A 22,835-nucleotide genomic window follows, 5' to 3' on the forward strand; every position below is an offset into this window, starting at 1 on the left:
TGAGACACAGCTTTCCCAGACTACTATTAAAAGCTAGATCATTCAGCCACATTTAAGAACCCTTCAGCAAACAAAGATGTTCTTTTACTTGTAGTGCTTTATATATATATGTTTGTGTGAAAGAGGCAAAATACAAGTTGATGATTCCTGAACAAATGATAAGGCATGGAAAAGGTCATGTTAAACACACAAATATATTTCATCATTTATTTCATTACCAATCAGTGTACTGAACTGTACTGGAAGCAAGGAAAGAGCAGAGAGTAAATGTAATGCACATAGTAAGACTTAAAATCAGAGTACATCACACCTTTCAGAAGCAAGAAACCTACCCCAATAATACCAAAACCATTTTATACTTCTAGTATTTAAATGCAGGGAAAGGTTTTTGCTTGTTTGGTTGGGTTTTGTTTGGTCTTTTTTTCAACACAGAACTAGCTTTAACTTTAAGCAGCCATACAAAGTTTGGTGGGAAGAGAAACAGCATTTAGAAAATTCCAACCAAACATTAGAAGACACCTAATCCAATTGTATCACACAAAGCTTCCCAGACAAGATGGTTTCCTCAGCAAAATTAAGTAACCCAATATAAACATGTTGCTTAAAAGGGAGATCATAACTTACCAGGAGACACAGCACAATCAAGGGACAAACTCAAAGGGAAAAATAAGAAATTAAAAAAACAAACAAGGAAAAAAAAATCCCACAAAACCAAAATAGAAATACAAAAAAAAAAATAAACCAACCTCCAGCAAAGCCATACCCACCATCTTTCAGTGTTTTGTCTGCTCTACTAAAGACACAGCTGAAGGAAATGCAGGATATACATGGGTTTCTTAAGTAGTGTAAGGTGTCTGTGTTTTCATAATTAAAGCTTGCCTTAAATTTCAGGTGATAAAAATTAACAGAACACATTTCCGACTCACCTGGATGGCTGTCTAAATTGCTCACCAAAATATCCATCTTTCTAATATCTAGGAGTGCATTATAAAAATACATTATTTTTAATGTTGTACTTCTGAGATGTTCAACTCAAGAATTCCAAAATGCCAAACCCTGTATTTCCTACAATAAGAGATTATGTTTGAAAACATGTGGCTGGGTCATTAACATTACTTATTTAGACTCTGGGAAAGTTGTTGTACCTGTTTTAATAGAAGAGTACAAAAAATGTTAAGTTTCTATGCAAGTGTCTTTCAGAGGTTTCCTGGGTTAAAAAATGCAGTCACTGGCCAGAAAAAGAGAGAGAGAGAGAGACAGACCACCTGCTACTGTGAGAATATTGGTCTGAGATGTAGAAAACCCATTTTCTAGTCCCCGGTTTGTTTAATTTATACTAGGAAGAAAACATCTATTGTTCTAAGACATACTGGAACTGAATCATTATTCTTCAATAAATTCTTGCATTGCAAACAGTTCTACATTTTAATTATATTACATGAAATTTGCAAAAAAAGGCTCAGATTTTATCCCATTTACAACAGCACAACCACAGAAAATACTGTTGGGTTGGAATGGTCAATACACATTTACATTTTCACCTCTAAAACAACTGATGGGGTTAAACAGGTCAGTACAGATTTATATTTTCACTTTTGAAGTAATCAATGCCTGTGACATAATCCATGTCATCCATGACCTAAAGACAGCCAGTGGGCACTGTGCCATTGATTAATCAGAATTTCACTCCCAATCCCTTTGCATAAATCTGCTTACTGAAAGAATTTTCGTAATATTTTCCAAATGCCAATGTCCTCCCTCAGACTTACTTATGCCTATAGGTCTCTAGCCAAGGGAACTTAGGAGTTAATGTCTGTATTGAGATGATTAGGATGAAGAACTCTAAGTGCTTTTACTTGGGATTTCAAGGTCCTCCCATGGAGATTCAAGAAAATCTATTTTCACAGTTTTGGTGATAGTATGCTTTCAGAAACCTGTAATGCTACAGGTATGACTTTTTAGATATAGAGTACTCATCAGGGAAAAATTACCCTGTAGGTATGTATCAGAATTCATTGTGTTATTATGTGTCTGCCTGAAGGAAGAAACCTGAATGAACCTAGTATTTGTCCCTGTAGTACTGATTAATTCTTCAGTTATTCTGGAAACCTCATTAAAGGAAAAACAGTAATGATGATCCTTTTGCATGCATTTGTTGATGCATCATTTATATTTCTGGAGACTTTATTAGACAATCATTTTTCTGTATTCAGCTCACTGAGAAAATAACAGAATTTATAACATTAAAAGCATCAAATTTGAAATACTGAACTAATCCTCACACTGTGAACGAAGTTTCAACTGATTAACGAAAACATTCCAAAAGAAACGAGAATGCATGTTCACAAAATCTGCAAAAGAAAGGCAGCTATGATCAACGCATAGAGGCAGAAAGAAAGCAGACAAAACTGTCTGGTTTTAACACTTAATTACACTGTCCTGGTCTTCACTCTGTCTTAGGAGATTGCTTATTTAATCTATTTGTTTCTTTTTGCTCACCCAATTTCCCCTAGGATAGCTAAACCAACTACTTTTATTTAAGGAAGTCTAATAACCTGGAGTGGCTATCCAGTAACATTACCTGAATTATTAATTAATATACAATATTCCTAAAATTGCATAGCAGTATTTTTAGATTATACAGTAGCTCCATTGTCTTCTGTACCTCCTCCTTTTAAAACCCATAGGAAGAGGTTGATATTTCTGGTTCCAAGTTGTACAGGACATCTTTTTCAGTGGACACACACAAGGTACAAGAAGATGTGTTCAAATTTGGCCATAAACATGGTGTATTTTCAATGAGAGCAAGAAATCAGCATCAATGGCAGACACGGAGAGCATACTGGGAGAGAGACCACCAGTTTCCCAGACCCAGTTACAGGCCAGGATAAACTAAGAACTGAAGAATTACTAGATCAGGTGAAAGCTGGGCAAGTATATATACTTTTTTAAAACTTTTCTTATGTTAAGCTCTATTTTGACAGTGTATTTTTGTCACTCCATTTCATATCAGTCAAACCTTAGACAGAACTTCACAGCCACATCCACACCCCGCTGGATAGGCTGATGCAAATGTTACTCATGAAACAGGTGATGTGGTTCTACTCAGACTTGCTGGCAGAGCCCTGTTCCTTAGGAAAAGCGTGCATAGAGCTACTCAGAAAAAGGAAATAAAGTGAACAGATGCATCAATGCTTCTTGCAACAGGACCCAACTTCTCACTCCTACTGTCAGAATAGATTCAGTGTTTTTCTAGATCTCATACTATGATGACAAAGACTGCAAACAAGGCAGATATTTAAGTCTTTTCTCAGAAATCACAAAATTGAAGGCTTTCATCAAAGATAGAAAGCCCCTTTGATGATGTGACTTTGACAGTCTGTGCTAAACCAGTAAGACATAACAAGTCATAGAGAAAGTGAATACTGATACAGGAAATAAAAGTAGAGTAGGAGGAATAGATAAAACCACTGAAGAACGATGAGAGACTGGTTTAAAATAAACTGGAGATTGGGGCAGCAGATTAGGAGAGATGGGGTTGAGTGAATCATACTTCTATATCTCTATTTCCTTTAGTAGAAATACCAAAAATACTTCTATAACAAACAAAGTCCAAAAACTTCAGAGGCTTCAGAGCTTACATACTGCTTAGTGGAAGCAGAAATTCAGGTGGAGAGTGGAATGAGAGGGACAAGATCTAACAAGGCCTCCCGCCCATGAAAGAGGATCACTGAACACTAACCTGTACCTGCCCACTGGTCATAACATCTAAGTGATAATTTTTGAGTTTGTTTTGAAACCAAAAAGAAACACTACATTATAATAATCTTATTCAAAGAAGTGCCAGCAACTACTGAAAATATTTGAAATAGTGCATTTAGGTAGAGAGGGTAAATAGGCTGAATACATGTCAACTAGCATAAGAGACTTTCTGAAGTATAGGCTCAGTTTGTTGTAATGATTGCTAAATTTGGACAGGCCTAATTCTTCAGCTAGATTATATAAAGTCACATTCTCAAAGACAGATCTCTTTTACTAACCAGTGAACCCTCCTGTGACTGTCATATTGTTTATTCTAAACATCTGCAGTAAAAATATTAATCTGATTATTGATCAGATGGAAAATTTCTCTCGTTAAAGTTGTATGCACAAATGTCATGAGCTGCCAGAGCACCATACCATTAATGATTGCAAAGATCTGAGTTTGTAGAGCCTGAAGAGCTACAAGGATGAATGGCAGAACTATCAGTATAGACCTAAGTTAATAGAGCTCTGTATCTTATTAGACCTACAGCAGTGGTAACACTGCTAAGGACTGTTAGCTTCTGCAACTTGTGGTGGCACTTCCATTTCTTTCTGAGGGAACTGGCATCAAGAGTATTAATTACAGAAGTCAAAACACAAATGAAAGAAATTCTCAGCTCCCTCAAACTAGAAATGAAAGAATGTAAGTTTTTTTTATTATATTTAATACCAATTAGTAAAGCATGGTTGAGATTAATAACAGAATTGAAATGCAATTAAACACTGCTATAATAAATTACTATTATAGTTACTACTTACAACTTGGTTGTGGTTAATAACCAGTGAGACTGGTGCTCATTATAACAGATTATGAATAATTATTTGTTGTGGTTCAAGCCCAGCCAGTAACCCAGAACCATGCAGCCACACACTCACTCCCCACTGTTATTCCTTCCCCCACTCCCAGAGGGATGGGGAGGAGAATGGAAAGAATGGAACTTCCACGGGATGAGATAAGAGCAGTCCAGTAACTAAGGTATAACACAAACCACTGCTGCTGCCACCAATAATAATAATGATAAGGGAAATTAACAAGGGAAGAGAATACAACCGCTCATCACCTACTGACCGATACCCAGCCCAACCCAAGCAGCGATCTAGCCCTTCCGGGTAACTCCCCCCCAGTTTATATAGTGGGCATGATGTGCTGTGGTACAGAATACCTCTTTGGCTAGTTTGGGTCAGAGGTCCTGTCTCTGCTTCCTGCTGGCTTCCCCTCCTCCCTTGCAGAGCATGAGACTCACAAAGTCCTTGATCAGAGTAAATATTACTTAGCAACAACTAAAATCATCGGTGTTATCAGCACTGTTCACACACTGAAAGCCAAAGCCACAGCACTGCACCAGCTACTAAGAAGGAAAAAATGACTGCTACTGCTGAACCCAGGATATTAGGTAATATTAGATATCATATGTACTAAATGGCTGTTATAGATTCCCTCTTAAAAGTATCCACCACTGTATTTTAGAATAATTTAAAAAATACTAAAATACTATTGCAATAAAGCACAGTGTAATGAGTAGGAGAAAGAAACAGGTTCTAAAAAATGATGAGATACTGCTTAGTAAGTTGACCTTTCAGAAATACCCCCACCTTCACTTATCTTCAAAATAAAAGGCAAGATTATTTTTAATTACAGGTTAGGAGCATGGTAAGTTTTCATAATGAAAAGTCACTCACATTTGAGCCAGCTACAGTTTTGCTGTTATACCATGGAATAACACATGAGTAAGGTTGCATGACAAATACCGTTCTGCTCTGTTGTATTTCAGATTCATAATTCTGCATTTTTTCAGCTGTGACATAACTTTTTTCCCAAGATAAGTCTCTAATTCCTCAAGAAATATTACACAGGGACAGAAGGATAAACTGTTCAAATGAAGATGTTCCCTATAGAAATGTTTAAGTGCAAAACCCCCAACAAAGATGATGTTCTTCTGCGAGACGAGTAGTAAACTTTTCCCATTGTACAGGAAAAGATCTTGCTTTTTTAAATAGCTTTAACCACAGAAAACAGCAGAGGACTGAAAACTGGAATTTGACTTAAAGACAGCCCTCACTAAAAAGAAATGTCTATGAGTGTATTGTCAAAAATTGGCTTAGAAAAGCTTTTCAAACATGCACTGTCTGCATACATGCCTGAATAGGAATTTGCTAAGCTTCTGAAGAGCAAGATTGCTCCAAATGCATGTGTGTTGCTAACTCCACAGGGAGAAGGCAATGTGAAGCAACAGGAAAAATTGGCTGTACTTCTGGCTACTGTGCAAACCTGCTCTTTCCTCAAACAAAACCAAATTCCTTTGTTATTTCACTATTTACAACACTTACAGAGCAAAGTTTGCTGAATGGCAATGCTACATTTATGTTTTCATTTTCTCAGGTTTACTGGCTTGCTGTTTTGGATTAAATCACATGGGAGTTGGCTACCCTTATTTCTTACTAAGGTTTTCTATTCCTTTTGCTAGGTATCATTGACACTCCTTTAAATGTACTGTCTTCACACAAATAAAACATAATGATTCCATTAAAATAATGGTATACCATGGACTCAGGTGGTGTATCTCTTGCTGTACTGGAAAAAACTTTCCTTCAAATATGCCTGACTATGGCCTTACGTCCTGGTTTCAGCTGGAACAGAGTTAAATTTCCTTCCCAGTACCTGGTGTTTTGGCTTTAGTCCAAGAACAATATTAATAACACACCGATGTTTTAGTTGTTGCTAAGTAGCACTTACTCTCATCAGGGACTTTTCAGTCTCTCATGTTCTGCCAGTGAAGAGGGCCACAAGAAGCCAGGAGGAAGCAGAGACAGGACCTCTGACCCAAACTAGCCAAAGAGATATTCCATACTACAGCATGTCATGCCCAGTACTGGGGGGAGTCACGCAGAATGACCAATTGCTGCTCAGGTCAGGCTGGGTGGTGAGCAATTGTACTGTGCATCACTGCTGATTGTTGTTTTGGTTTTTGTGACTTGATTTTTTTTTTTACTTTCCCCTTTTAGTTTATATCTCTTCCCTTGTCATTTCCCTATTATTAGTAGTAGCGTTAGTAGTAGTGTTAATATTGTATTGCACTTCAGTTACTGGACTACTCTTATCTAAACTTGTGATGGTCACATTCTTCCAAATCTCCTCCTCATCCCGCCCAGAGAGTGGAAAGGAACGGAGGTGGTGAGCAAATGGCTGCACTGCGCTGAGTTACTGGCAGGTCTTAAACTGTGACACCTCAAATTATTTGGACCTTCCTAGCAATGCTCCATGTCACACAACGCACAATGCATTGTGAAAATGGTAGCTGAGTTCAGTGTTATCAAAGCTGAGATACAACATGCAAGCACTCTCATGGGAATCTTGCTACCAACTTTCCTTAGATTAAACTCAAAATCTTGAAGTGTTTTTGAATAAGGTTAGATTCTCCTTTATATTTATAGAGCACATATCCTATGGGACTGAAAATGACAGGCATCTGCTGTGGTAAAGTTGGATGTAATATGAGTATGATGACAGAATTTGCGTTCTTTCTTTATGCAGAAATGCAGACTTTCTTGAAGATGAATTAATAAAATCCAAGAAATGACAGTTCTCTCTCTTGGTATAAAACCAGGTATGATTGAGAACAGGGGCTTGGTTTCATTTCACAGTCTAATATAAAAGCTCACTAGCTCTGAGACAGACTACACCAAGGAGACAGCATTTATACTGCTCTGCTTCGTTACATCTGTGTTTTCCAAACCACAAAATAGAATTTCTTTTTCAATCTTCATTTCTACAGCAAGAAGGCAGGAAAGGTTATTATCATGTTGCTAAGGGAAATGCATCATCCCATCATCAAAAGCCAGTATTATAGATTGACAGGATTTGGAGAGAGTTATGGCTTGTAAAACCAGTCATTCACATTACTACTGGAACAATATTGCTGTCTCTTAGACTGAGTCAGGAAGAAATAACAGAAACGGCTACATTTTATATTACTTTTATTTCTACTTAAGGGCATTGGCTGTGAGATCTATTTGACTTCCTGCTCTAGCTTCCATTTCGCTTGAATTCCAATAGAAAATATTTCCCATTTTGAAAATTGAAGGAAAATGAAAGATTAAATAATGCTTCCTGACTTTTTTTTTTCTTGTATCATTTTCTACTGTAAAATAGAAAGGAAGGAGGCTTTTAATATGAAGAAATACCTTAATTTTTTTTATTAGACAAACTATTCCACTTCAAAGAAGTCATTTACAGCCCATTTTGAGCTATAGAAGGAACATTTCCTTTAAAAATAAATAAGGGCAAAACCAAATACATGACAGTGTATTTGCCAGAGTGCTCCTGATGCAAACAGAGCAGTGTTTGCATACCTCAGCTGAGAATTTAAGCATGAGAGTTTATTGTAAGTTTTATTTCCTTACCTCTTACAATTTCATCTGAGCTGAGCAGCCCATTTCTTTGTATGTGACATATCTTAGTGGTTTCCCAGGTACAGGGAGAAACAATAACTACCAAATCTGCCTTATGATGCTGAATAAATTTCAATGTGCATTTAATGTGGTTTCCCAAGTTAAGAAAAGACATGTTTGCTTTAGTATCTTGGCACAGCATTGCTCCATTTCAGCCAAATCTAACTGTGAGGTAGGGGTCTTGAAAACATTAAACCTCCAAAGAGGAAAAAGAATCAGTGAATAGCTGACTGTGGATATACCCAGCTGTACCTCCACCAAGGAAACCACTGAACAAGCACAGCCCTTAACATTCTAATAGCAGGAATAAGCTGGCTAGCTAGCTGGCTATGAACTTTAGGGTGCAACTCTTGCTCAGACATACAAAATATGGGAAAAAGAAAAAAAAACAAAGAAAAAAACTTTTTTTTTTTTAAAGGGTTGGACAGGTCTGATTGATAGGCTGGTACTTCCTGCATGAGAGGCATGTGCAGGAAAGACTCAGCTTTGCATCATCAACCTTCATTAATTCTACTTCCTCAGCTTTAATTCAGCATTATCACTAAGTGATTGAAATTGCAACCCAAGCTACTGTTATTTTCACACAGCACACAGATACTTACTGGGGAAAGAGGAAATTTCAAGAGGGATGTTCCTGTGAGTGTAACTGTCCATATTATGAAACATGTTTGAGACAGCAGCGCCGAAAAACCAAGTTCCCTCTTCCTTCTCTCAGCAAACAACTGGCAAGATGACTGCTTTACTTGCAGCTGCAGCTCCAAGTAGCTCCAGGAGACCCCTTCCAAGAGTCAGCCTGTGTCTAAGCCTATTCTGTGTTCCAGGGCTGGATACCATGAAGTCAGGTGAAAAAGTGACATAGAGCTACTTATTCCTCACAGCACAAAATTTACCAAGTTGTATCTATTGTCCCCTCATTAGTAAAATGAGCTACAGTGAAAGGCCTGTGGCTTATGCCAAAACTGTTTTATGATGTAACTTTAATGTCTCCTGCGTTTTTGCGGTAACTGGTCATTGCTTCATTAAAATGTGTACTTGAAATTAAATATAATGAGAAATCTGTTGATGAAAAATGACATACACACATATACAGGAATGCACGTATCAAAAAGTATCAAACACGGTCTTATAAATAATGGTTTAGAATACCGTTTTGCTGGAAAAAATATCCCCTCAAAACCAATGACATTTTATTCAAGGTATGTCTTGAAAATTGTATGTTATATATATGTTACACATAAAAGAATATCTGATGATCTCAAAGTAATTTAAAGAACAGGAAGCAGCAATAATAACACTTTATAGCAAAGCAGATAATACGATAAGCCAAAATTCATATACAGTGTTTACTATGAAATTAATTAACTGTACCTTGAAAAATAATGGCTCCTCAGGAAGAGGGCTAACAGGGAGTGAGGTGGTGCTACTAGCTGGACTCATGTCCGTACTCTGAAAGAAAAGCACACAGGAATTTGCATTTCCAATCATGTTCTACAGACATCATTTTACATTTTGGGATTAAAAAAAAAAAAAAAAAAAAACACCTCAAAACCAACACTGAAAATCCAACAGAATTAGATTGACAAAACCACTGCAATCTGTACAGCATTTACCTTTAATTAGTAAAAATATTTCATTAATGGCTAAGTATTTGCATTGTCTTTATTTTAAATGAGCCCCCCTTCAAAGACTGAAACATATGCAAAAATAATAAACATACTGTGTCTTACAAAAAAGTAATACAAGAGGTTAACTGACAACACAAAAAATGTGTTCGTATGAAAAACAAAATTAGTATTTTTATTATTTTGGGGATGTCCCAATAGTAAACTTAGGAGGCATATTTAACAGGAAAGCAATACACTGAAGGAAAGTATTTGTACCAACGTTTGAAAAAATATCACTTTCACGTGAGTCTATATATCTTACACATGAACACTAATATATGAAAAGAAACAGTGAACTGCAAAGTTAATACTGAAAATTAGTTAGCATATTTCAATGGACCTATCTGGTTAAAATGCTTGAAAGATTGGTCTCTTTTTCAGGCAATATTTCAGTAACCTATTAGTTAGTATGGTCATTATTTTTACAGATGTGACAGACATCAAAAGAGTTGTGTGGAAAATCTTAATAATTTGGAATTGTAATAATAATAGAAGAACAAAATCTGGATTAAAAAAAATGCACAAAAAATTGTTCTGAAGAAAACCGGAATATATGATAAATCTGAGGAAATAAGTCCTAAAATGAAAAATATCTGCCAACAGAAACAACAATAAACCAGAAATAATGTACTAGAGAATATAAAAAAAATAAAAATAAAAATTTTGCATGGGTTAGAAATTAATTTCCTTTTCACGCTATGGCATTGCAGTGCAGAAGGATTTAATGAATTGAACTTCTGTAATTAACTGATCAGCCGCCCGGTTTCATACCACTATAAATCTATTTTGACCCCTCCAAGAAGTCCAGATTCTGCAAGTGAAGAACACAGCTCCAACTACGAAGTTCTAACAGGTCATTCAGCAAATTTTTAAGCAGAGATACCATATTTTATTGAACCAACTGGTATAGGATTAAAACTGAGATGAAATTTTTACAAAATCCCCATGTCAAATCTCAAGTAGAGGACACGGACTTCAAAGTTAACACCTACTGAGAAAACCACACAGTTTAATCAGATATGTATCAGTTACAGCTTATCTGAAAGAAAAACCAAGTTACTTGCTAAGTGAATGGGATGTAAGTAAAGGAGAAAGGAAGGGGGCACGTTAATTATTTCCAAGGAGAAATAAAGATACAGGTAGTTTATAACCCATGGAACACACAGAAGTAGCTGAGGAATAGGAGAGATTATAACATGTCAGAAAGCCACTATCTTTGTTGAAGCCATTGCTCTACCATTTACAAACATAACAAATTTTAAGACTGATTCCTGCACTGGATCATTAAGGACTGGTTGATATTTACCTAAAGGAAGTGAAATATAACTCTTTTAGATTAAATTCAAAGTGCAGACAAAACTGGAGACCTTGTCTGTAAGAATGTTCTGCCTTAAAAGCCAACAGTTCAGCTAAGGACAATTTGTCTTTTAATTTACACAGTACAGAAAAACCCTAAAGGGGGGTGGTGAAATCAAGTAACTGCATTCCAAACCAAATCAAGCACCCTAATTTGCACTTAGTGTGTAGGAAGGCAGTCCAATCTTTTAAGCATTGAAACAGTCTCAGTATGAAAATCTGTAAAGTGGATTGGTACCTGTATGCTACATGAGCTGGAAGTTCTTCAGTGACAGCTGGAATCTAAGAAAGGTCAAATAGCCCTGAGAATGCCGAAGACGCTTTTAACAAAGGTTCAGCCACATGATGGCCTCAGAAAAACATCCACTTTTCTGTGATGACTGAGCACAAGCCAGCCCAGGTCTGGATGCCATGATGATGTGGCACTGTGCCTGAACTAGAAAGGCTGCTGAGAGGTGGGCTATATTAGCAGGGGCACCGTGACTATAGAGCTTCTGGACTGCAAATGGCTTGAGTCTGGCCAGATAGGAGCATTGGCAGAAGAGCCTGTGTCTGCCTAGAGCCATCCATGTACATACAGCATCAGTGCCCCCTCCAACAACTTCAGTAATTTTCCTCTCTAAAGAATGCAGAGCAGGTTCTCTGCCAGTGTAAATTAATTAAATCCAGTGGCACTTTATTATAATGGAGAACTGAGCAAGACAGTACCAAAAGGGTTGTTTCTTGAGCTATTGAAAAACCCCTTTCCAAACTAATCACTGCTTTTAGAGATGTTATCAGCTTGCCCTCTTGAAGGGACGTATAAACAATCACAAATAACATCACACCTCCCACCTAAATTTACCATCCCTAAGGTATTTGTCATGATCACACCTCACATACAAAAGATACATACAAAAAACACATACATACAAAAAAAAAAAACCCTATCACTGTGAGTCCAATGAGGACTTCTTTTTATTTGATGTTGCCTAAACCAAGACTGTTCTCATAAAAGCAGCCACACTTAGACTGGTTTAAAGCTGACAGAGTTTAGTTACAGATTAACCAGAAGATGATACACCATTAGGCTATAATCTTATCTTTTAAGTCATAGTAGATGTTAAACATAATTTGTATCATAACGATATATATTTGGCAAAATTAGGTAAATCAGGACATCTCCTGATTTTGCAGTACTTTGCTGTGTAAGTATAACATTCAAATTCTGATGCATAGTGATACCACAGCTGCATTTTGTAGACTGAGCCTTTCCCCTGTATTGCTGGAAACCTCTGAGTGTTCTGGAGGGCAGAGAATGTACAAAGCTTTAATCACCTAAACTCCATTTTTAAAATGTCTGAATACCAAGCAATTCAAGCATTTCTCAGAACACCTTAGAAAATACCATCTTGTTCATGTAGAAAACAACCCTGTGAGCTTAATTTGGTGCAGGCTGTTAAAATCAGAAAATTGACATTATTAGAATTTTTCTGATAGCTGTCCCACAATTATAATGATCAATGCTCAAGTTTTCTTCTGATTTCTAGAGCTGAGAAGCCAAAACGTACATCATCCTCTTTGCGCAACTGGATGGGTACCATGGCCTCATTCTAGACAGCGCTAATTATTTAACCCTAGAGAACAATGTTAAAAATATAATTAATTTCAGGATATTTCTGGATACCAAAGCAAAGGAAGAAAACAAAGTCTAAGAGAAAAATTTTCCCACTTCTGCATCCTATTTGGGGATCCAGGATCAGGATCCTCCTTGAGGACAGATTGCCACCATTTTTGCTGCATGAAAGAGAAAGCAGCTCTTTCTGAAGCTGTTTTAAAGTAGTCACAGGCTTGGTTTTGTCTTGTTTTCTTCCACTTGCTATACCTACCTCAAAACAGAACGTTTCATAAGCCTACATAGTGACGTAAATTGCCTAACAGCAGGTTAGAGAATGTAGTCAGTGTTTTTCTAGCAATATAGAAGATCAAGTATATATAAATGTACACTGTTAAAACCACACTCCTTCGAAAACAAGTCATCTTCTAATCTTCAGCAACTGTTCTTTACACAGAAACATACACACTTCACCTCATAAATCATATTTTTTCTCGTTACAAAACCCTTGTCTTTGATCTTCTCTACGAAGGGGCCTATGTATCAATCTTTGTTAATTGTACCATAAAATATGGACCATCCACTGTATATCATTCGCCGACAGAAGCCAACTTAATTTGTTACCACTGCTTTTCAACAAGGGTAAACACTGAAGTGATAGTTGACTTCTTTGGAGATCACCGTCACAATTTATTGATCTAAGAAGTTACTACTGACAGAGAAAACCTCCACTGGATATTCGAGCTAGATATCAAATAAATCTTTATAATAACTGCAGAAAAGACAATCTGTGTCCTTTATAGCTTCTTCTAAGAAGCAGTGGATAAGTGCTGAACTGACTTTTAGGGTGATAGTTCTAGTTGTACCATACGTGATGCCACTAAGTATCATTTTATAACCTAGAAGTGGAGTAGAACTAGGAAATTAAATAAGTGCAGTCAGCAAGCTCTGTAGTGACATTTTGATATACTGAAGGTAATCAAAGACCTGCAAGTGGAGTTATTAATGGATCTGCATAACATCTTTATGAAATATTGTGCTTAAATATTATTATCCCACTTTATCAATTAAAGTAAAAAAGAAGGGGGAATGATTTGCCCAAAGCTATGAAGTGCTGTTAAAAACAAAGATAGAAATTAGGAACTCACAAGTCCAAGCACTCCATTTACATCCAGAATGCACAACACTCCCCTATGTGCTTCTAGAGTGGCTTCTGCAGTTTCTGTATTACTTAAAGTCATGAAGAATTTTTGCTCTTTCTGCAAATAAAATTACTATTAAAAATTAGTAATAATAAGACAAAAGTGTAGACAATGAAATGAGCCTTCACCTCCCACCACGCTTGACTAATTTCCCCAACATCCTCAATCTCATTAAGAATGGAAGTGATTCTTTAAAATGTGTTTAGGCCTATTTTTTAACATCTTAGAATACAATCCAGATGGTTATTTATAAAGCTATTTCATGTGTCTTTTATTAATAGGCATAGTTAATTATTATTACTAATAGGGGCAATTATCAGCTGAGACATTTAATTACTATTTTCCAGTATTTGCCTGGTCCATTGCCTAGAGCTTGCTTTTCCCATAGCTTGAAAGGCTGTGCAGTTCTTGCATCTAACCTGCGTTATCAGAACTCACATCACAGGAGTGAAGCATAAATTACAGCTGCTTCTATTACCTCTTTTTATGCCAGCACATGAGGTGTGGATAGCCAAGTTTTTAGTGGCTCAATTACCTACTGATTCTCAACTAGCACTTAGTATATGGGTGGGCAGATCAGCCTTGATTCCTCTTACCATCTAAGCAAAGCTAATCACCTGAGCCGTGAAATGCCAGCGGGAAATTTCACCTGATCTGTCACTTAACAGCATTTGTATGTCCAGTAATGTTTAATTTAGATTCTGACTTCTAAGGAACTCTGAGCAAACACATTAAATGTAATATTTTGCACAGCAATTTTTTTTTTTTTTTTCAGCAAGGAGGAATTGGGATGAAGGATATTTTCTTGACTATTATTTGTTTATAATTTGAAAAATAGCTAGAAAGATGCTCTTTTAGCCTTTTAATTAGCCTAAATTAATTATAAGGCCCATAACCAGCAAGCAACATAGACAGTCCATGGTTTGCTGCAGGCCTATGGTGTTTGAAATAGACATTATATTTTCACATTGTTCAATTTATATTTAATTTACACAAATATTTAAGTTTGCTAAGCTAGCTATCTTCCCCCTCTCTTTATAGTAAATGCAGAAGTGTAAGAATACCAAAGCACCAGGCACAAATTACTATTAACTGCTTTTCAGTTTCTAAAAATGGGAATATGAAAATACCTAACATTGAAAATACCTAGTAGCTGGCATGAGGAGAACACATTAATAAACATGTTATAAAATTTGTAAACAAAGTAGAAATCTGAACTAAGCCTCTTAACAGGGGCTTAAGAATTAGAGGTTGCTGGTTTACAACTGAGTACATATAGAGGGAAAAAAACCAGTCTTTTTTATAAGCATACATCATTTTCTCATAATAAAAAATGACATATATATCACTATATAACTAATAGACTTATTTAATAGTAAATATGTCCTCCTTTCTGCTCTTTTTTTTTTTTTTCACCTTGATTTTTCATTGCTTAACTTTCCAGTCTGTCTTTATTCTCCGCTTTCCTTCGCGAGACTCATAATAAACAGAGACACAACCTTCCTTGGTCAGATAACTTCCTGGCACACAGAGGCTGGATAAAGGATCCATTAATGTGGGTGAAAACCACTTTTTTACCTTACCAAACAGCAAATTCAACTCGAGTTAATCTCTAAAAAACCCCTTCACTTCTATCTGCAAGCAGAATGCAATTTCAAAAGTAATTTGGACAATGACTTTGGGGTTAACATCTCTTTGTGAAGAATACCACAAGATCATCAACGACTGTCACTGTGTGAGTTGGGATTGCTACTATGACACATTATATTAAATGCAAGTCCAGTCATATTTTTATCCTAATGAAAACCAGGGGGTTGCTTTTACAGATGCAAATGCTTTGTTGACAACACAGTGGAGAACTGATTTCCTTAAGCAAAACTCTACTCACTCCCCCAGTTTCTATTGTTTCTTTCATACTTCATTGACTATACTATCCAGCCATGACATTTTGTTATTGTATATTCTTCCCTAATAATATCATATAACATCAGCTTTTTCTGCTCTTTCAGCAGTCAATTGAGAGAACCAAGTAATCTCCTGGGATTTTAATCTGCAGGCTGCCTATTTCAATTGCTTTTCTTCAGGAGATCTTTCAGGTTGAAAATAGACACTTTTTTTTTTTTTCTCAAACTGCTTTCAGTTTTGTAGCAAATATGACAGTTATCTCATACAGCAAGTTTAGTGATGGCTTTTTTCTTACTCGTCACAAAGATATTTTCTTTCTCCACAGCCTCCATCACAGCACTAACAGTAAACAGACTGAGACTCCATACTTCTGAATCTGGAAGAAAATGTCTGCATTCAGTCAAAGGAGTTTATCAGCAAAGTGTCTCTGGGCTCTCTCAAACTCCTACATCTTCCCTGTATACAGATACATTGCTTTTCTGCTCTTACAAATAAAACATTTTTAAAAGAAGTAATCAACTAATTAAACTGAGAAGTTTCAAATCCGATAACAGAATTGCCTCCTCTCCCTCCTTTACACATCCACGCATGTTCTGCATCATTATGTATCTAAACATACTGGGACAAGCTGCAAGCTGGAGCCAAAAAGGATCAGGTAATAATACAAACAGTAGATGCACCTACAGTTATACCAAAGAGGATAAAAACATACACAGGATAAACATTCACATGCTTCTGGATATGTGGAAATAACTCTTTTGATGTGTTAGGAAAAAAGTGCTCCTGAAAACACGTTGCTCTGTAAGTTCCTCTGAACTATCCACAGATGGCCACTGCTGAAGCCAGGCTTTAGGTGCCAGTTTCATAAAAACAGTTCCTATGCTCACATACTCATACAATTAACTGTTCTCCACAAAGCTCTGATGTTCATCATCTCCTTACAGCCTATGTAACATCTTTTTTAGTCTACAAGAGAAAGACACAATTCCTTCAGGACAAAGATCTATTCGCACTTGCAATTAATTAATGTTTTTCTTTAACATACATGTTTTCTCATACACTAAACTCATGTACTGTCATGGTTTAAACCCAGACACACAGCTCGTTCACTCACTCCCCCCCTTCTTGCCCTCCCCCTACTCCTGGAGGGACGGAGAGGAGAATCAAAAAGAATGCAACTCCCACGGGTTGAGATAAGAACAGCCCAGTAACTAAGGTATAACGCAAATCACTACTGCTACCACCAATAATAATAAGGGAAATAACAAAGGAAGAGAATACAACACCTCAGCACCAACCGACCGATAACTCGCCCCACCCCACTCAACCGAGTACCGACCGATACCTTGTCCAACCCTGCAGTCCCTAGCCCTTCCAGGTAACTCTCCGTTACATCCTGGGCATGACGTGCTGTGGTATGGAATACCTCTTTGGCTAGTTTGGGTCAGGTGTCCTGTCTCTGCTTCCTCCCGGCTTCCCCTCCTCCCTGGCAGAGCACGAGGCTCAGAAAGTCCTTGGTCAGACTAAAACATTTGTGTTATCGGCTCTGTTCCCAGGCCGAAAGTCAAAACAGCATTGCACCAGCTACTAAGAAGGAGAAAAATGACTGCTACTGCTGAACCCAGGACATGTACAAAACACTACACATGCTTTACTGTTCATTATACCCCTTTGCCCATAAGCACATAGGGATATAGGTGATATCTCTTGCAACACTGTGGTCAGTTTTCTGTCTACAGTTTCCATGCCACATTATTTGCATCTAAATGAGGAAAACGTCTCATAATATTAATAACATTTATTTTATAAATCTGAACATAATGAAGCCAGACTGATTTTAGTTAATAATTTTCTGCTCAATTGTCTGGCTGTTTTCTACCTTTATCTTACTTTGTAAGCACCAAGAACAACATTGTCAGATTTTCAAACTGGTGTTTTTATGTGAGGCTATGTTTTATTTTTCTGTGTTTCTCAAAAAGATTCAGATGCCTTCAATTGCTATGCATTTCACTGAGGTTTTAACAAGCCACTTTGCACTTTCTAAATGTTGTGACTGCAATTATTCTCACTTCTTCATCAGTACTCAGAAGGGTTTTTACAATTTCAGTATGGAACCACTTCTGACAGAGTATTTTAACTTGTTTAGATGCAGAGGCTTCATGCTCAAAACTGTCTTGAATTCACCAATAAGAGCTTAAAAGAAATATTTTAAACATCTGCATGTGTCTGCTGCTAAATCAAGGAAGACATTTCCCTCCTCTCTCCACCCACCCCCCAACTGCAAGAAAAGCAGAAATTTTATGATTAGAAATACGCTTTTCTTGGCTGCAGCACTTCTTCAGGATGATGCCGTTAGAAATAAAAGGTAAACACTTTTAAAGTAAGTTTTGCCGTGTTACTTCCTTCATGGTGTTTTTAACAGAAATGTTCTTTAATGATTTTAAGAAGTTGAATCCCTTTGTGTAATATAAGGCAATATACTAACTCCTGAAATGTAGAAATTCTGATTATCATAGACACAGCTTTAAGGCATGCTAAGCCTGCTTTTTGGTTTAGCAAGCAGGTTCCAAAGGGGACTTGGTCAAGGCAGAACAAATATTCCTTGATTTTGTAAATAGGTGGTGTTCTGTGTTTCTACCTTCATACAGCAGGTTTCATTCTTCAAGGAAAGGGTAAGGCACAATAGGATCTTCAACTCCCACCCTGGCAGAAGGTTCATCAGAAACTACCCCAGCTGCAGTAAGCTCTCCACAGTATTTCTAGCTCTACTTGACTTTCCATTTTCTAGCCTAACGCTTAATTCTCTCACCAGCTCAAATCAGGATATGTCAAGGTTGTCAGCTCTTTCTTACCTTTTTGGGGTACTTGCACAGCATCTTCTACTCACTGCACTTCTCACTCCCACACCCATCTCACCACCAGCAGTATTCCTGTTGTGCTGTCCATCAGGACCTGAAAGTCTTCCCACCTTCTCTACCTTTCTCCCTTCTTTTAGTCAATGCCCATCCCCTTCAGCCCATATATATAGGCTGATATATATCATATATTAAAATACATTTAATATATATAAAGAATATACAGTATATATATAGCAATATACTCATATACATATATTTTATATAAAATGACACACAAAAGATTGACTGAAGGAATCTCTTTATGTAGTTGCTGTGATATAGTACCCATACAACTGGTTTGCTTCTGAAAAGATACAGAGTGAAGCTAGTCAAATACTGCTTCTCTGAAAAATACCTCAGGTTTTACAACAGTGAACCTCCATTTTGACACAGCTTCTCAGCCCCAAGCTCTATACAGTCTGGTGAGGCCAAATTGCAGTGCTTAAGAAACTGATGCATCTTGCAAAGGAATAGAGGAGTTAGAAGCTGCCTGTAGTACTTAGGCACTGCATTATCGTTATTTTCAGAGCTTTCAGATGAGCATTTTGTTTTCATTTTTGTGTTTTCCAATGAAATTGTATATTAAGCTTGCTGAGATATCTGAATAGCATTTTATAAAGCCATTAGCAATAAAATATTCATTTTTCACTTATATGATGGCCAAGAATACAAATTACTGTAATTTCTTCCTACCCTTCAACATTAATAGGGGGACCAGGGAGAAAAATTGTACACACCTTTCACATTCATTTAACTACAATGAAATATAAAGAGCTTTTTGAATGAAAAAAAAAAGTCACAAAAAAAAATACTGTCTGTTTTCTTTGGAATTATTGTTACGTGCATCTCTGCCATTGTACTTACATATTTATTTATATATTTGTATGCATTTATATATTTATTCCCTAGTTTGGTAATTCCACAAAGCAAGGCTAAATTATAGGATCAATCACGATGTGATAAATCAGTATTCCTTGAAATATCTTTAGTAGAACTACTACAAAAATAAATCAGCAAGAGACAAAGCAAATGAAGACACATGTCAGAAAACTCCTAGGCTCATGCTACAAGCTAGGAGTTTATCCATACTCATGCTATACCACAAAGCAGCTGGCAGCCTGGCTTATCTGATGGCAACCTCTCTCCTCAATGGAGAGACTCAATGTTTCTTTTATCTGCTTCTTTTCCCTTCCTTTTGAATCCACTACTACGATTTTAGTTCTCGGCAGCTGCTACTGCTCACAAGAATATCTGTAGGCTCAGTTATGGTAAAAACAAAAGTTTATCTTGACATCGTTGTTGCATCCCTTATTTCTCAGCACCACAAAGGTGATGGCAGGTGCTAAAAGCACTTGGCTGCTGCAGGGAGGCCATGTGGTTCTCACTGCATCAGCTGTTTACAGAGGCAAGCTCATGCAGAGGAAAATGCATGGGACTCCCTTGCCCTAGGCATAAGCTGTCATTTGAGTTACAAGCAAATGCTCATTCCCCAAATTCTTCCTAAAATCCCCAACAACTCCAACTGAAATTTATATCTAAAAGGATACACACACTGGGAGGTCATAGGATCTGCAGGCAGCAGAAACATCTGGGTTTAAGTGATGCCTATCACCAGAGCTTGGCTGAAAAGCCTGGCTCACATTATTTCTTATGTACTCTAGCTCTTACACTGTTGCTGCTCCCAGCCTTTCAGGGGTGCTAAGTTCAGGACAAAAATTTCATCAGTCTGCTTTTCCATAACGTAAAGTTGGGACAATTTTCTATTTGCCTCCATCGGATACTGTGTAGAGAAGAGAATCTTGGAAAGGCATTGCTCTGACAAAAAAGACAAACGTTTTTTTGGCAAAGAGTTTGCACTGGAATACAGTAAACAGATCAAATATGAGAAACTTTTAGCACATACACTGCAGATGAAAAAATACACTTGAGGGACATTTTCAAAACAAAAAATCAGTATTCAGGGAATGCTAAAATCAATATTGCCCATGCCTATCTATTTCATTATACCTTTCACTTAATGGCCACATACTTCTTTTGCTACTAGTTCTGTTTCAATCAGAGCACATGATGATGACTTTTAAAAACTTCTCAACTTTTCAGTATTTTTTTAAACATATGACACTCATATTGCAACACTGGGATGTTGCAAAGGGTCTGGAAGCTGCCCACATACCATCAGAAGAAAATTCTGCTGTCAGGCTTCAATCCTTTCTAGTCTAATGGCTCCATTTCTTTCACTCGGCTACGTTTGTCCTTCAGTAGTGTAAAGTCTAATTGGTTTCTGTATTAGAAGGGTGATGGATGGGTGCCCAGCAACAGTTTTAAACCTTGTCACAGCCAGAGACAGGGAGTTCAGTACCAGGAGTTCTGGAAAATCTCACATTAAATAAAACCATATTAATATACTTTTTCAAAACAAGGAGAATTTACAGCTTTTACTGATGGCTCTTAAAGATGATACATTAACAGTGAATACAAATGAGCTGTACATTACTTTTCATTTGCTTGTTTTCTGCAAAGAAGAGTACTGCAACTAGTAAGCAGGAAAAAAAAATGCCACTCTGTAGCTTTTTAACAGATGCACACAAAAATCCAATAAAAAAATCTTCATCATTTTAATGTGGTTTTCATGAAGAATAACAACAATTTTCACAGGATTCTTGTTGAATACTTCTGACAGGCTATTATAGGCAAGTACCTGAACTTAAATTTAAGTAAGAATACTGTGGTTTGGAAAGCTACTTGCAGGCATATATTTTTCAGAGGATTTCTACACCACTACACAAACTACAAAACAAGAATACTATTATTTCCATCTATTTACCACAAGTTCCCTAAAACAAAACAATAAATTACTTTTTTAATGTCACTAGTAAATGCATATTTTGGGAGCCTGTGAAAACCAAGACTAATTGCCTGAAAGGCAGACTATGTTTTAGAAAATAAGATGTCTATCATCCTGAAACCAGGAACTAAAACCAACCAGGCTTGAAATCTGAAGAGTTCTGTATGCAACACCTATGCTGTTCTTCATGAACTGTGATTGCACTATGCTAAAATGGAACCATCCCACCAAACACAAACTGAATCCAGGTCAGATACATGTATTAAATATACATAGTAAAAGTAAGAAAGAAAGAAATTACAAACCTTAACTACTGATACTGCGAAAGTCTTTTCAGGAGAAGACTGAAGCTTAAGCAAGTAAAAGCAAACTGCTCTTCAGTGACTGAGAGAGGCCAAGAAGATACCCCTCTCCCCACAGGCAACAGTACTGGATTCCAAATGCCTACAAGGCACAATATTTCCATTCATTCCACTGAGAGGCAAAACTACCGCATGTTTTCAAAACAAATAGCAAAAAAAAAAAAAAAAGAGAGCATTTCCTTGAACACAGGATGTCATAATATTCTGAATTTTCAAAAAGACAAGCAGAGGCCTTCACCATTTTTACGCAGCAGTGACTTACACCCAACAGTCACAGATTTCAGTCACTGATGTTCCCATTTTATAGACAGACATTTTATATAAGATATTTTTATAGAATTTTCCATTCTAGAGACAGATAGGAACAGCCTCACACTCGCAGGCCCTTGTCCTCATGGGGGACTTCAACCACCCTGACATCTGTTGGAGGGATGGTACGGCCTGGCACAAGTAATCCAGGAGGTTCCTCAATTTTGTGGAAGACAGCTTCCTTCTGCAAGTAACAGAGGAGCTGACAAGGAGAGGTGCCATGCTTGACCTCCTGCTCACCAACAGGGAAGGGCTTGTTGAGAATGTGGTACTCCAGGGCAGCCTTGGATGCAGCGATCACAAGATGGTCGAATTTGGGATCCTCAGGACAGTGATAAGAGCGTGCAGCAAGCTCACTGCCCTGGACTGCAAGAGAGCAGACTTTGGCCTCCTCAGGAACCTGCTTAGTCAGGTTCCATGGGATATAGCCCTAGAGGGCAGGGGGGCG

General features: G+C 37.2%; 1 protein-coding gene across 9 annotated transcripts in view; it reads right to left on the minus strand.

Moving 5' to 3' along the window:
• The window catches only part of CCSER1 (coiled-coil serine rich protein 1), a 735,753-nt gene that overhangs the window by 365,968 nt on the left and 346,950 nt on the right, over window positions 1-22,835 (minus strand). For all 9 annotated transcript variants that reach the window (XM_065691921.1, XM_065691927.1, XM_065691936.1 and 6 more), the window contains one exon: window positions 9,622-9,699. In XM_065691921.1, the coding sequence (XP_065547993.1) occupies window positions 9,622-9,699 (78 nt within the window). The remainder of the gene's footprint in view (window positions 1-9,621; window positions 9,700-22,835) is intronic.

The sequence above is a fragment of the Lathamus discolor genome, chromosome 1 (genome assembly GCF_037157495.1).
Source record: "Lathamus discolor isolate bLatDis1 chromosome 1, bLatDis1.hap1, whole genome shotgun sequence".
In the NCBI taxonomy this organism is placed as follows: Eukaryota; Metazoa; Chordata; class Aves; order Psittaciformes; family Psittacidae; genus Lathamus; species Lathamus discolor.